Genomic DNA, 15,493 nt, shown 5'->3' with positions numbered 1-15,493 from the left:
GCCCCGTGCTGCTGCCTGTGCTGCTGGGAGGGGGCGCAGACAAGAGGGGAGAGGGGCCACAGACAGGAGTGGAGGAGTTGGGACAGAGTTGGTGGCTGTCCTGCCCCCCAAATCTGAGGGGTAAAGGAGGGGATGGGGCTGAGGATGGGGGATTAAGAGATCCCAGTGCATCTTTGGCAGTGATGGAGTTGGTGGGGTCCCTGTCACATCTTGGGTAGGGGGACATCATTCTCTGGGGCCACCCTGGGGCGCAGTGACTGGAGGGATGCTGGGGGGCATCCTGGGGGGTCCCATGGCCAAGTCCATCCCCAGTTTGACTCCCAGACAGCACCTGGAGCTCTGAGCAGCCCCAGCTCTGGGTGCTGGGCTGGGGGGGCTCTGGGGACCTGTGGCCTCCGGAGAGGGCACAGCTGGGGAAGATGAAGGATGCTCCCACTGCAGCCCCCAATTGCCTGGCGATGGGCCCTAGGGGGGGCTGCCGCTGGGACAGGGACCCAGGGGGCTGCAGCTCGGAGGTCTCCTGGGTCCCTGAGTTGGGGGTCCCAGGGGGCAGGACCCCAAAGCAGCCTCCAGGGTCAGAGGCAGCAGTGAGAGAAACTGGGCACTGGGGTGGATACAGGAGGGTGAGGGATGAGTCTGGAGTGCCACATTGGAGGGGTAAGTGACACAGATGGTGGCAGGACCCCACTGTCCCCAATATCCTCACCCCTCCAGTGTCCCAGACCAGTAGACCCAGGGCAATCAGGTGTCACCCACTGGAAGCACTGGAGATAAATGAGGATGGGGTCTCAGTTCTGGGGGGTTTCAGCCATCCCCTGCCCTTTGGGACCCCCAAAAGAGCCCTTCCCATCACCCTGCAGCTATAGGACCGCTGTGCAGGGAATGGGGGGCTGCAGTGCCAGCACCAAAGCATCCAACCCTTCTCCATCCATCCAGGGTCAGTATTTATTTCACTTGGGGGTGCTGCTTTCCACTTCTCCCTTCCCTTGCTCTTCTGCTGCGACAATGGGGCTAGGGGGGCCATGGCTGCTGCCTCCATCCCCTTCCTGCCTCCACACAGGGCATGGCTGCCACCAGTCTGCCCAGTTCCTTCCAGTTCCCTGCACTGGTCCTGCAGCGTGGCCTTCCACAGCCAGACCAGTCCTGCCCAGTGCTGGGGGTCCCCAAAGTGGGGCTGTGGTCCCCCCACCTGCTCCCAGCTCAGGGTGAGATCACATAGGCGGTGGCGATGAACTTCTTGCCGTTACCGTAGGTGGACTTGGTCCAGGTGTAGGTCTGGATGCTGAGGCTGTAGCCACCCAGGCTGAGGTGACATCTGCGGGGACACAGCCTGTGTCACAGCCCTGCGCCATCCCTGAGCCCCAAAATTGCATATGTGGGGGGCTCCGTGTTCCCACACCGGTCCTGCTCCATCCCAGTCCTCCCACCAGTGATGCCTCAGTGCTGTACTGGGTTCAGGGGCTGACACAGGGCTCAGGAAGGCACTGCTGGCTCCACAGCCAGAGACAGACAGACAGAGGACGGACAGACGGATGCAGACAGATGGATGCAGACAAACGTGGTACTTACGCCCTCCCCGGCCGTGCGATGAAGCACAAGGTGTAGAGGCCGAACTCAAACTCGGGGCTGCTGCCGATGAAGGCAGAGCCCACCTCCTTGTAAAAGCCGTCCCAGTTGAACTGGAGCCCCAGTACGTCGGGGTAGGTGTCCCACTGGGGAAAAAGGGGGGACAGGGCTCAGACCTCTGCCTCCACTTCTGGGTGCAGAGGATTCAAGCAAACCCCGTCTGCATATGAAGACAGGCATCTTTCACATCCTCTTCAGAGCAGTTTTGGGGGGGGAACCAGACAGAGCCCCCAACCCCAAATCTCTTGTTTGTGGTTTGGGAGCCCCTTTTGCACCTTGGGTCATCTTTTCTGGACTTTCCCACCCTGCCTCCATCCTAGGGTTCTCAGAGGGGACGTGGCAGGAAGAGCATCACCGATGTTTCTGATTCAGCCCCTCTGGGATGTGGCCGATTTGGGATGTGGCCAATTTGAGATATGGGTGATTTGGGATGTGGCTGATTTGGGATGCGGCTGATTTGAGATGTGGCTGATTCGGGATGTGGCCGATCTGGGATGTGGCCGATTTAGGATATGACTGATTTGGCATGTGGCTGATTTGGGTTATGGTTTATTTGGGATATGGCTGATTTGGGATGCATCCAATCCGGGAAATGGCCGATTTGGGATATGGATGATTTGGGATATGCCCAGTTTGAGATATGGATGATTTGGGATGTGGCCAATTTGAGATATGGATGATTTGGGATATGCTCAATTTGGGATATGCCCAATCTGGGATATGGCCAATTTGGGATATGGCCGATCTAGGATGTGGCTGATCTGGGATGTGGTCGATTTGGGATATGTCTGATGATGATGATGACCCCATGGGATCCCTTACCGGCCCATTGAAGTTGTGGCTGAAGTAGTTGACGATGCCCTGCTTCTCCAGGAGGTAGAAGCGGATCCAGTTGTGAAACCCAGACACCTTCCCTTTCTTCACCTCCCCTAAACACAAGCAAGACCCCGGGGTGAGCCCCCCATCCTGGTGCTGCCCAGCACTCCCCATCCCATTGGTGCGGGCTCTACCTGAGAAGACGTGCTCGAAGCCACTGGAGTCCTGCTCACCATCGCCTCTGGAGTAGAGCCCGAACCACATCTCCTTCAGATCAGCAATGAACTCCTGCTCGGAGCCGTAGCGGTCTGCAGGTGAGGTGGAGAGATGGAGGGGTGGGAGCAGGGTTGAGAACCCCAGTCTGCATACTCCCACCCAACTGGGGCTTTCCTTTCGGGTCCCCAAAGGGTCCCATTTCACCCTGGTCAGCCCTGCCCTGCTCCACACTCACTTTTTTTGTGGAGGAAGGCGAAGAGTTTCTTCATGAGCTCGGTTTTCATCACCTCCTTGAGGAAGTTGTCCTGCTCCCGCAGCTCCTCCGCCGTCACCTCCTCCTCCCTGCCCGTCACCCTCTGGTAATTATCCAGCAGCTTAATGAAGCTGGCGTAGGTGGGTTTGGAGAAGAGCTCCTCGTTGACGTATTTGTAGAGCCTGGGAGAGAGGGGATCCTGCACTCAATAGGGAATCACAGCATGTCAGGAGTTGGACCTCTGGAGATCATCTCATCCTGCTAGAGAAGAACACCCAGGGGCTTGGATGTCTCCAGAGAAGGAGACCCCACAACTTCTCCACAGCCTGGGCCATGTTCTCACAGTAAAGAAGCTTTTCCTTATGTTTAGGTTGAACCTTCCATGTCCCAGTTCGTGATCATTGCCCCTTGTCCTGTCACTGGCTGCAACCAAGAAGAGTCTCGTCCCATCCTCCTGACCCCAAACCCAGCCCTGGCTCGATGCTCTGTGCCATGGTGGCCCTTGGCCACCTCCTGAGGATGCTGATGGGCACTCACGGCTGCGGGGACCGGTCCTCCTGGTCACCCGTCTCGTCGGGGGAAGCCTGGTACTGGGGGTTGAGGACGATGTCGGTCATTTTGGCTTTGTTGTGGTCCGCCTTGTAAAGCTGCTCCGAGATGCGCAGGAGATCCTCGTCGGTGATGGCATCGCGGCTGCTGGAGAAGCCCTCTGCAAGGACAGGGAGGGGCTGGCAGGAGCGGGCAGCGGCGAGGGGGATGCAGCACCCAATGCTGCACCCATACACGGGTGTCAGCACCCAGTGCTGCATCCACGCACGGGTGTCACAATCCTGGGACGCTCCAAAAGCTGGGTGCTCAGAGGGTTAAGGGGTGCAGGGGGGGTCCCAATCCACACCAACCCCATGCCCTGGGGACAGGGGCTGGCCATGGCGCTGCAGGCACTGGAGCCTTTCATTAAGCTCTGAGGGAGCTGGGAAGCACCAGTCTCTGTCTCCTGGGCACAGCACTGCTCTTTGTGACACTTCTGGGGTCAGGGCCCTCCAAATTTTAGGTGTGCGGTGGCCACAAATGCCAGCTCGCCCTGCCAGAACATGGCTCAGAAGCAGAGTTACTCACCACGGGTGTGAGCTGCAGTCTCTGTCCACTCATCACCTGCATGGATCCAAATGGAAAAGGAGCTCAGAGTGATGGAGACGTGGGTTGGGGGTTCCTCAGGGCCTCACATGCCAATGCACATGAGGCCCAGAAGGAGAGCAGCCCCCCCAGGCCCCTGTCACCATGGGATGCTCACCAGGCCAGCAGTGCCTGTAGTAATCCTCGCAGCAGCTGTGGTGCCTCTCGCAGTCGGTGTCGCAATGGCACTCGTCCTCCTCGTTGTAGGGCTCCCCGCAGCGTCCCTCACAGGAGTCAGGGGCCGTGTACAGGTCTTTGGGGTTGAGAAACGATGGTGTGGTCCTCGGGATGGACCCAACACCCTGCCCTGGCCAGCCCAAGACCCCAGAGCATCCTTCCTTCAGCCCATGATCCCAGAACATCCTTCCTTCAGCCCATGACACCAGAGCATCCTTCCTTCATCCTACAATCCCAGAGCATCTTTCATTCAGCCCACGATCCCAGAACACCCTTCCTTCTGCCCATGATCCCAAAGCATCCTTCCTTCTCCCCCTGACCCCAGAGGATCCTTTGTTCATGCCACGATCCCAGAGCATCCTTCCCTCATCCCATGATCCCAGATCATCCTTCCTTCATTCCATGACCCCAGAGCGTCCTTCCTTCATCTCACGATCCCAGAGCAACCTTCCTTCAGTCCACAACCCCAGAGCAACCTTCCTTCAGTCCACAACCCCAAAGCATCCTTCCTTCTGCCCATGATCCCAGAGCATCCTTCCTTCATTCCATGACCCCAGAGCATCCTTCCTTCATCCCATGACCCCAGAGCATCCTTCCTTTATCCCACGACCCCAGACCGTCCTTCCTTCATCCCACAATCTCAGAGCGTCCTTCCTTCATCCCACGATCCCAGAGCAACCTTCCTTCAGTCCACGACCCCAGAGCATCCTTCCTTCAGCCCATGATCGCCTCCTGGGAGACCCTGAAGGACCAAGCTCCTGCCCTGGAGAGATCTGGGATCCTTTGTTCAGGGGCGGTGTTTCGACCGGCCGGATCCTCAGGATGCACCTCTCCATGGGTCACTCCTCTTCTGCTGTGTACGTCCACCACGTCAAGGGCCACTTGACACCAGGAATCACATTCTTGGCTCTCCACCATTAATTGCTGCTTCTGATTCACCCCTTTAATGCCAGCAGTGCCCCAGGTCCCACCATCTCCGGGATGGAGGAGGAGCGCCACATTCCTGACACCCTTTGCAACCTCTTTCTGCGATGCTGGGAAAACCAGGAGCTCCTTCCTGAGCTACTTATCCGTTAAATATGTCGTTGAGCATGTGCTTTATTACACACGGTGGCAATGCTAAAAATAATGTGACAGCTCAAGCTGTGCTTTGAATAGCGCCGCGTCTCGGAAGGACGATGGACACTTGCCATCAAGCAGGAGCTGTTGGGTTTGTACTAAGATAAAGCCCAAAATTGCATATTTAGGGAAGGTGCCCCATCCTCCGTGCTGCCCACCAGCTCCTGATGGGAGAAACGGGATGACGCACAGCCTGGACGTGGCTTTCCCAGCATCCCTTTGCTCCAGCCAGGAAAGCGACCATCTCCAAGGACGTGCTTTGAAGCCACGTCCCAGCCGAGCTGCAAAGCGACCGCCGGAGGAAAGGGTGGTGCTTTCCCTTGCAAACCTGCAATCATGCAACGTCTTAAACAGCTCTGCTTCGCCTGCCTTGAACTCCAGCCGATGAAACAAGCCCTGGGGGCAAATCTCAGTGCGGCAGCGATGAGAGTGACCTCTAGATGTCACGCTTGCTGGCTTCTCTGCACCCGCTCAGTTGTCAGGCATTTCACCCAAGTTATTTGCAGTTTTTGGAGTCACATAATGAAGGTCTCACATGTGATGATGAAGAGGAAGAACCTCTTTGCCCCACCAGCCAAACAAGGGCACCCTGCTTCTCGCCACCAGCTCCTTTTCTGCAAATCCACTTTATAGCAAGAGTGGCTTTGGTAGAAAGGGGTTGCTTGAGGTGCTCCTGGAGGCCATCTGCTCTTGGTGCTACTTCAGTCCCACCTTTGCAGGGAGAACTGGGAAGGGCTTCAGAGAGAAGCAGCATCGCATGGTTTGGGTGGTGAGTGATGCCCATGGTGTCCAGACACCTCAGTTTCACCAGTCCACGCAAAGAGCAGCCAGCTCTGAAGCTCTGATGGGGTTGGCATCCCTCTCGTTCCCAGAATGGGATAACTCAGCCTGAATCACGCATCCAGGCTGGTTTTCCAGCTGCAACCCCAGAGGGATTGTGCAAGGCAGGAGCTGCCCACACATCAATCACCACTGAGACGTTCCCAGTCCGGGGACACGTGCCGGCAGAGCGTGTCGCAGCAAAGCACCGAAACCGGGGTGCAAGGTGACTCAGCCATGGACAGGAGCCTTGTGGGGTCCTTGGAAGAGCCCTGGGGTCCTTAGGGCTCAGAATCACCCCATTTCCTGGGGGGGGTCTCAGCATCACCCCATTTCCTGGTGGGTCTCAGCACCACCCCATTTCCTGGGGGGGGTCTCAGCATCACCCCATTTCCTGGGAGCTCAGTATCACCCCATTTCCTGGGGTCTCATCATCACCCCATTTCCTGGGGGTTCAGCTGGAGGGTGCCAAGGCTTCCCCCTGCACGGCCCAGCTTCATCCTCTTCACGCAGGCGTGAACCTCAATAGCTTCAGAGCTGTTGGCCACTGGTGATGACGGCCAGGTTTGGAGGGGCTGATGGAGGTTTTTGGAGAGCGCTGGCAATGCTGCAGCCAGGAGATGAGGTCAGAGCAGGAGGACACAGCCAGCATATTCACACTCAACCACTTCATCGATATCTGAGGAGATATTTTCTGGCTGCACAATGCCAGACAAATCTTTCTTTCTCATTTTTAGCCCTTCAGCCAGATCCCTGGGGGTTCAGCTGGAGGGTGCCAAGGCTTCCCCCTGCACGGCCCAGCTTCATCCTCTTCACGCAGGCGTGAACCTCAATAGCTTCAGAGCTGCTGGCCACTGGTGATGACGGCCAGGTTTGGAGGGGCTGATGGAGGTTTTTGGAGAGCGCTGGCAATGCTGCAGCCAGGAGATGAGGTCAGAGCAGGAGGACACAGCCAGCATCCACATTCAACCACTTCATTGATATCTGAGGAGATATCTTCTGGCTGCACAGTGCCAGACAAATCTTTCTTCCTCATTTTTAGCCCTTCAGCCAGATCTGTCCCTCCTCGAGTGCAGCTTTTTGGGAAACGAACAAACTCATTTTTGTTTCTGCCAAAAGAGTTTTGACTGAGAAAACGCGGGCTGTTTCCTGAGCCGCTCCATTCACCAAGGTGTGGGGAAACGTCCGAGACACAACGGAGCCCTCCCAGCAGCTCCCAGCTCCATTTTGGGACATGACCAGGAATTACAGCCAGGAATCTCTGGCCCAACTCAAGACCTCACTGCGCAAACACAAACCAAAGCTCAACCCTGTCTCTAGAAGAGCCCATTTGGAAGACAAATTAGCTTGTAATGAAAGAGCTATCGATGGTGTGAGCTCCCCAAATATTTATTTACATCCTTCCGGGCCCTGAAACCACAAACAACCCTGGGTGCAAGCTGGGTGGGAGATAATCAGGCAAGATCTTCCACCGCTATCCTGCCAAGCTGAGGACAAGCAAAGTCATTACATGGTGGAGGAGTTACAGGTCCATCAGGACGATGCTCCCATAGCAGGTGACAAGGACAGACCACAACCTCAACCAGCAAAGACGCCCAGCCACAATAAGTCTAATGATTCCTTCAAGCAAGAATAACTCGCATTAAACCAGACCATGGCCAATCTGTGGCTGGTTTGTAGCCAAAGCAGCTCCTGTTCCGCACTGGCCTTGCAAAACTCCCTGCCATTAAACCGGAGGGGAGTCGTCTGCTCCTGAAATATCAGATACAGCATCGGAAGTGATGAAACACCCTTCTTGCACAGAGATGCCACGTTTTGTCCAAGAAGATGGCAATGAAGGCACCGTCATGTGCAGGATCCTGGTCAATCGGGAGCCAAAAGCTGATGGCCACAAGCCACTCCTTGTTGCAGCATCTGCCTTAAAGTCAGAGCTTTTTCATCTCTTCAAGCCCTTCTCCTCTGGTAACGACCTCGGCAGTCGTGAAGGACAAAACACCTGAGTTTACGCTGCATTTTCCATTGCATCAGAACTGGCTCCTCTGGAGCAATCGTGGAGAAGGTGTTAGGAAAATATTTCCCTTCGTCCTCCCTCAGTGTGGGGTGATGGAGGAGCCAGAGGAAGGTTGGTTTGCACCAGGAAAGCACAGCAAGATGCAATGGGTGGACAAAGCTGAAGAACAGGGCAGGTCTCAACCCACCAAAAAAGGACAAACCTTCTCTCACCACCCGGAGCTCGAAGGAGGAAGCCCTCCAGCACAAAAACACCCCTCACCCTTTCCCCCGTGAAGCTGTGCTGCATCCAACCTTGGACCAGCAGGAACCAGTTGCCCCAGTACAGCCGAGCCCTCAGCACCATCTGCTTTCAACCCATGGTTGCCCCCTTCCCATCAGATGCTCAGGTTCAGCCCCTCTGCCCAAGCCGTGCTCCATGACTCACTTCCAGCCATGCAGTTCAAGGTGATTCCTGCCCCGACGATGAGCAGGGTCCAGGTCTTCATCATCCCGCAGACGTTTTGGAGCGTGCCAGGGAGCGGGTTGGGAATGACGGCTCTTCCCGGCGCTCCTGCTATATGTGGGTCCCCCGGGAGGGGAGGGAGGAGCTAGGTGCCACGAGGACCGCACGGGCAGGCTGCACCCAAACTTTGCCAAAACTCATTACGAGCACGGCTTAATTACAGGCTGCTGGGAGTCAGAGGAGGGCTGGTAATTCCAGTATCCCAGTATTGCTCCACTCCTCGCTGCAATGGCCCCCGGGGTGATTGAGGAGCAGGGGCACAGCTTCTCAGTGGGGTCTTCACCCACCCAGGTCCATTGGAGATGCGAGCTGGTAACCAGTGCCACATCACCATTGCCATCAGGCCTCGGTCCCACCATGTGCCACATGCTCCCGTGCAACTGGTGCGAACTGGGGACAACTTTCTGTTCCCCAGTTAATTGGAGTTAATGAGCTCTCTGTCCTCAGCTGCTGTCTGGAGGCTGTGCCCCCCTTACAGCACAGATAAGCTTCAGTTGAAGCCTCCAGGTCCTCCAGCAGCACAAGGAATCATGAGGCACAACCACAAGCCATGCGTCAGCGTCCAGGCTGCTCAGGGTTTTGTGGGCTGTCCCAGTGTCTTCTCTCTCCTGGGGCAAGCTCAGAGCTGGTCCATCCCCTTCCTGCGTGAGGGTGATCCCCTCAAAGGCCAGCATGGGCTGTTCCCAACCCATCTATCATGTACCAGATTTGTTACTGTCCCCAACCCATCTATCATGGACTATGGTTGTAATTGTCCACAACTCATCCATCATGGACCATGGTTGTATTATCTGTGAGCGTCGCAGGTCCACCACAGACACTGGCTGTTTTCTGGCTTCTCCTCACATGGTGATGTGATTTCTCAAGAAGCCTCATCACAAGCCTTGCCCAGAGCCCCAGTGGTCTGTACCAGCCACTTCTCCATCCCCTGTGACAGATCCAGGGATGGCTCAACACTGGCTGGTCCCCTGTGGTCCACATCCCTCTGGCTTGGCCTTCTTGCTTGATGTGATGCTGGGAAGACCCCAGCTGGAGGCTCCTGGGGCTTCTGCAGACAACCCCAGGCTTCCAGATGGCCATGGTCCCCATGGTGTCATCACCAGGAGCAGCAGGTCCAGGACAGGGTCTTCCCACCAAGGAGGGGATCTCCACCTCAGTGGACGCTGATGTCCAAACATCACTGGAGATGAGGGGAGGACACGTCCAATGTGATGCTGGGAAGACCCCAGCTGGAGGCTCCTGGGGCTTCTGCAGACAACCCCAGGCTTCCAGATGGCCATGGTCCCCATGGTGTCATCACCAGGAGCAGCAGGTCCAGGACAGGGTCTTCCCACCAAGGAGGGGATCTCCACCTCAGTGGACGCTGATGTCCAAACATCACTGGAGATGAGGGGAGGACACGTCCAACCTCCGTCAGCAGAGCAGGAGGCAGCCGTCCAACACAGCATCATTGCAACAGCCTCATCACCCCCAGGCTGCGTTAGCTGGCACAGGAGAGCGGCGTTTGGTGTAATAAGGACCAGGTTTGGCTTCTTTCTCACCTCTCAGTCATTTCCTACCTTCCGCCCTGGGTTGGTGACCCGGCTGACCTGTTCTCCCCAAAAGCAGCCTTGTTTTCTCTGAAAACTGGGAAAGGAGCTGGATGCCCACCATGGAGAAGCTTGGATGCCATGGAGGAGCTTGGATGCCCACCATGGAGGAGCTTGAATCCCTGGGGGAGCTTGGATGCCCAACATGGACGAACTGGTTGCCCATCCTGAAGGAACTGGATGCCCACCAATGGAGAAGCTGGTTGCCCACCATGGAGGGGCTGGATGCCCACCATGAAGGAGCCTGATGCCCACCACAGAGGAACCGGTTGCCCACTGTGAAGGAGCTTGGATGCCCACCATGGAAGAGGACAGAAGTGGAGCCCATCTCTTCCTGCAGAAGCTTGATTTCTCAGCCTCACCATGGAGAGTGATACCTTTCGCCTTGGGCTTAATTGAGAGCGTCACCTCCATCATCATGGAGGAGCTTGGATGCCCACCATGGAGGAACTGGTTGCCCATCCTGAAGGAACTGGATGCCCACCAATGGAGAAGCTGGTTGCCCACCATGGAGGGGCTGGATGCCCACCATGAAGGAGCCTGATGCCCACCACAGAGGAACCGGTTGCCCACTGTGAAGGAGCTTGGATGCCCACCATGGAAGAGGACAGAAGTGGAGCCCATCTCTTCCTGCAGAAGCTTGATTTCTCAGCCTCACCATGGAGAGTGATACCTTTCGCCTTGGGCTTAATTGAGAGCGTCACCTCCATCATCACAGCCTTAGGAGCAGCGTCCTTGTCCCCGTTTCCCAGCCACACCTCCCAGGAGCTGGTGGCCGGCTGTGAGTACCCCCCACTTGCCATCCTCGCACACCCCCATGGTCTATCACATTTTATTCCCCCCTCCATCTCCTGTGGCGACCAAAGCCCTCTGAGCTCCTGGGGACAACCTAGGTCTCCTCACCCACGGTTTGCAGGTCTGGGGATGAGAGATCGGGGTGTGCCTGGCCACGGTCCAGTCAGTCACTGGTGACAGCGGGACAGCTGTCACCAAACCCTGTGATCCTGTTGCAGGAGGTGAGTCAAGCGCCCTGGGGCCGGCTCCATTGCATTGGTTTGAGGAGATGGGAATTGCCCACGTGCTGAGCCCACAGTCCCAGGAATGCAGGAAGGGAGCCAGGGCAGCCACGTCCCCTCCTGCACCCAGCACCGCCACCTCTTGCCCCTTGCATTGCACCCTTGTCCAGACCCCAGCATCACCCATGGCCTTACTCGAGGCAGGGATCCAGCCTCTTATTTTTGCATAATTCAGAGTTTTCTATGAGTGGGACTGCCTGACACCAAGCTCCATCCTCTCCTGCCATCCTCCTCCTGCATCCCCCTGGACCCATTGCCCTTTCCCAGATTTCTCCAGGTTTTCCTTCACCCTTGGGACCTCATGGGGCTTCTGCAGCTCCATGGGAATTGCACCTTCACCTGCTCCTGTGGAAAATGCAGCCTGGGGAGGATCCAGGGTTGAGGAGGATCCAGGGTTGAGGATCCAGGGTTGGGGATCCAGGATTGAAGAGGATCCAGGGTTGAGGATCCAGGGTTGAGGAGGATCCAGGCTCATGGAGGTGCATGGACCACGTCGAGCTCCCCAGTGGGATGCTCCTCATAGCCTGGGAGCTGTCAGGACCTTGCATCCCACCTCGTAGCATGGCTTGAGGCATTTTTCAGGTGTGATGGGGACTTTTATTTTAAGCAACCCATTAACTTGCAGAGTGAGATTGAAAAGAGCAATTAACGCAGCAGTGCCTGGGGCAAGGCTAGGGGCGCTTTGGCTTGCGGCTGGGTTCTGTGGCTCTGTGATAATGCCCTGCAAATGTGGGGGCTTTTTGGGGCAGCAATGTCCGCCCCGACCCTGGAGCTTCACCTCGGCCTGCTCAGAGCATCGGGAAGGTGATTGCTGAAACTGCTGCATGCAGAGATGCTCTGGAGGGGGGTGGGATTGGGGTCCCCACCTCTTGGGCCCATCAGCTCCTTCATCTCCCCCAAACCCCTGCTTGTGACCCAGTGGCAATGGGGGACGGATTGGGAACAGCCAGCACAGATCATCATGAGGCCACCACAGCTCCCTTCCATGACAGACGCTGTTCTGCCCCCGCATCTATGTGGCTATTCTTGTCCTCATCCATGTGGGGAAACTGAGGCACAGAGAAGGCTGTGATTAGCCTAAGGTTTAGCAACATGGGCTGGTTAAGCCCAAACAGTCTTCGAGGAGATCCTGGGCTTCCCACCAGGATCCATGGGGCAGCAGAGCCCCAAACTGGGTGTGTGCATCCCAATGGAGCCAGACCTGGTGTCCCCTGATTGTGAGGATGTTCTGGCTTGGGGAGCAAGTGGCAGCATCAGGGGGCAGCCGTGGCTCCGTCCTCCCCGCAGCCGGTGCAGGGAGCGGACCCAGGCCCCTGCATGGAGAATAACGGTGAGTGCAGCCTTGCATACAAAAATACCTCTATTGCTCGCACCAAGGTCCATGGCCATCGCCTGCCTGCGGTCATTTGGGCTCCTGGCTGCCTCATGGTGCTGGCCATGGCACCCACAGCTGGCGGCAGCCTTGCATACAAAAATACCTCTATTGCTTGCACCAAGGTCCATGGCCATCGCCTGCCCGTGGTCATTTGGGCTCCCGGCTGCCTCACGGTGCTGGCCATGGCACCCACAGGTGGCAGTGTGGCTCCAGCATAGCCCAGTGCCACCAGGAGCAGAGCCACCCCTGCGGCTGGGCTGTGGCATCTTTGCATCCTGGGCATCTCAGGCATCCCTGTATCCTGGGCATCCCCGCATCCCGGGCATCCCGCGGCCCCGTCAGGACTCCAGGCCATGGGAGAGCCGCAGCAGCTCCTTTTGGCTGTCGATGGCTTTCAGGTGCTGCAGGTAGGCCCAGGTACAGACGGGGCTGCGCACGCTCAGCGACTGCTCAGAGCCTGTGGGAGGAGTGAGAGCAGGGCTAGACTCACGGATCCCCTCCATTGCCTCTCCATCACCTCAGTGATCCCCTCCATCGCCTTTCCCTCCATCACAGATGCCCTCCATTACCTCTCCATCACCTCAGGGATCCTCTCCATCACCTCATGGATCCCCTCCATCACCTCTCCCTCCATCACAGATCCCCTCCATCACCTCCCCATCACCTCAGGGATCCCCTCCATTGCCTCTCCTCCATCCCTGGGTACCACCAGCATCCAGACCCACTTTTACCCACTGGTCCAAGGCTGATGTCCTCAGAACATCCCCATAGAACCCCCCCCTGCCCAAGGATGATGGGTGCGTGCACCCCCAAAGGCTAGGGGTCCCACAGTGCAGGGGTAGGGGAACCCCAGACGTACACGTGGAGATCCGGACGGCTTTGGGGTCCTCGGGCCGGTGTGGGGAGCGATTTCGCAGCGGGGAGAGCGGAGCTGGGTGCAGAGAGAGACAGAGCAGGAGCTGAGCCCCGTCCCCAACTGGTCCCTGTCCCCATCCTCACCCCTCTGAGCACTCACCATGCGCTGGGCCCCGGCAGCGCTGCAGGACACGCAGGGTCTTTGCCATCATGTGCTGTGGGCAATGCACAAAGGTCACTTGCTGTCACCTGGCCCCACTTTGCTCCCAGGCTGGGAAAACACGCGGTCTCTCCGGCTTCAGCATCGCCCCGTGCCTCCCCCCCGGGGGTCCTGGCTGCTGGGGATTGCGCCAACGCTATGGGGATGCTCTGGATCCACATCTCAGGGGCTGTGGGGACAGCGGGTCCCCTGGGTGGGGGTCTGCAGGGAGCCCACCCCCCCACACTCACCATCTTCTCAAAATTGATGAGGTTTTCGACCAGCGTGTGATTGCCCTCGTGGATGAAGGTCATGTCTAGAGGAAGGGATTTAGGGGTCAGATTTGGCTTCCTGGTCCCCAGGGACCCCCCCAGCCCAAGCCATCCCCACCTGCAGTACCCACCTTTGAGGAGGAGGGGCACAAAGGGGATGATGGGGGGGCTCAGCTTAGCGACAGCCAGGCGATAGACCCGGTGGGTCCATGACGGGTCCTGGGACTTTTTCCACCACAGGGGACACCAGAGGGGACACATCACCTCTGCGGCACCCCTTTTAAGAGCCCCAGCAATCCAGGGTGACCCCCACCCTTGCCCTCCCTTTCTCCAAACCCTATGGAGGGATGGATAAGGGGCTCACCAGCATCCGCTCCAGCGCTGAATGCAGCTTCCGAATCTTATGGGGCAGCCTCTGCGTAGAGAGAGGGGGTCACTGGCACCGGCCCCCCAGAGACCACCCCTCCACCTGCCCCATTGCAGGCTCAGCCTGGACCCCTGCACCCAGGATCAACCTTATCACCCAAACCAGGGGTCCCCGATGCATCCCTGGGGGGGTGGGTGATGGTGACCCTTGTCACCCAAACCAGGGGACCCTGACATCCTTGGGTGGAAGCTGACAATGGTGACCCTTGTCAATCAAACCAGGGGACCCCAATGCATCCCTGGGGGGGCTGGTGATGGTGACCCTTGTCAACCAAACCAGGAGACCCTGACTCATCCCCGGGGGATGCTGGCAATGGTGACCCTTGTCACCCAAACCAGGGTACCCCAATGCATGTCTGGGTGGGCTGGTGATGGTGACCCTTGTCACTCAAACCAGGGGACCCCGACCCATCGCTGGCAATGGTGGCTACCTCCCAGGTCTTGGCCAGGCGGCTGACGGCCGTGTTGCCCACCCCAAACATCACCGCGAAGAAGGAGTTGAGGTTCTTCTGCTCCTTGAGGCTGCGGGCGAGGACGGGGTCAGGCCATGAGGCCACCACCAGTGGCTCCGTCCTGGCGGCACTGGGATGGAGGGGCACTTACTGGGCTGCCAGTTTGATGAACTTGCGGAGGAGCTGGGCTCGCCGGGCCACCTCGGGACACAGGCACAGCTCAGTGGCCACCCAGTACTGCAGCTCGTTGAAGCGCCGCATCACCCGCTCCAGGTTGGCCGTGGTCACCTCGTGAAACCTCGGCGGCCCCACGATGTAGTGGATCATTCACTGGGATGGAGGGGCACTTACTGGGCTGCCAGTTTGATGAACTTGCGGAGGAGCTGGGCTCGCCGGGCCACCTCGGGACACAGGCACAGCTCAGTGGCCACCCAGTACTGCAGCTCGTTGAAGCGCCGCATCACCCGCTCCAGGTTGGCCGTGGTCACCTCGTGAAACCTCGGCGGCCCCACGATGTAGTGGATCATTTCCACCT

General features: G+C 57.8%; 1 protein-coding gene across 1 annotated transcript; it reads right to left on the bottom strand.

The window, feature by feature from the left end:
- Positions 1-1,200: 1,200 nt before the first annotated feature.
- Positions 1,201-11,106, bottom strand: LOC104540449 (poly(U)-specific endoribonuclease-like). The gene is made up of 8 exons (XM_010184261.1): positions 10,962-11,106; positions 4,203-4,337; positions 3,449-3,620; positions 2,894-3,093; positions 2,637-2,750; positions 2,449-2,555; positions 1,570-1,712; positions 1,201-1,315 (listed from the first exon to the last, which is right to left on the bottom strand). The coding sequence occupies exons 1-8, from the start codon at positions 11,104-11,106 to the stop codon at positions 1,201-1,203; spliced, it is 1,131 nt and encodes a 376-aa protein (XP_010182563.1).
- Positions 11,107-15,493: the final 4,387 nt, after the last annotated feature.

Source organism: Mesitornis unicolor, unplaced genomic scaffold (genome assembly GCF_000695765.1).
Source record: "Mesitornis unicolor isolate BGI_N332 unplaced genomic scaffold, ASM69576v1 scaffold21605, whole genome shotgun sequence".
Lineage (NCBI taxonomy): Eukaryota > Metazoa > Chordata > Aves > Mesitornithiformes > Mesitornithidae > Mesitornis > Mesitornis unicolor.
This window is presented reverse-complemented; position numbering and strand designations above follow the sequence as displayed.

Excerpts from the sequence above, each read along its gene's own strand:
- LOC104540449 (XM_010184261.1), bottom strand. The coding sequence starts at position 11,106 with ATGGCAAGTGGGGGGTACTCACAGCCGGCCACCAGCTCCTGGGAGGTG. Across the intron at positions 3,094-3,448 it reads GAGGACCGGTCCCCGCAGCC|GCTCTACAAATACGTCAACG; the intron begins GTGAGTGCCCAT and ends CCTCTCTCCCAG. Across the intron at positions 2,751-2,893 it reads CGCCTTCCTCCACAAAAAAA|ACCGCTACGGCTCCGAGCAG; the intron begins GTGAGTGTGGAG and ends CCTCACCTGCAG.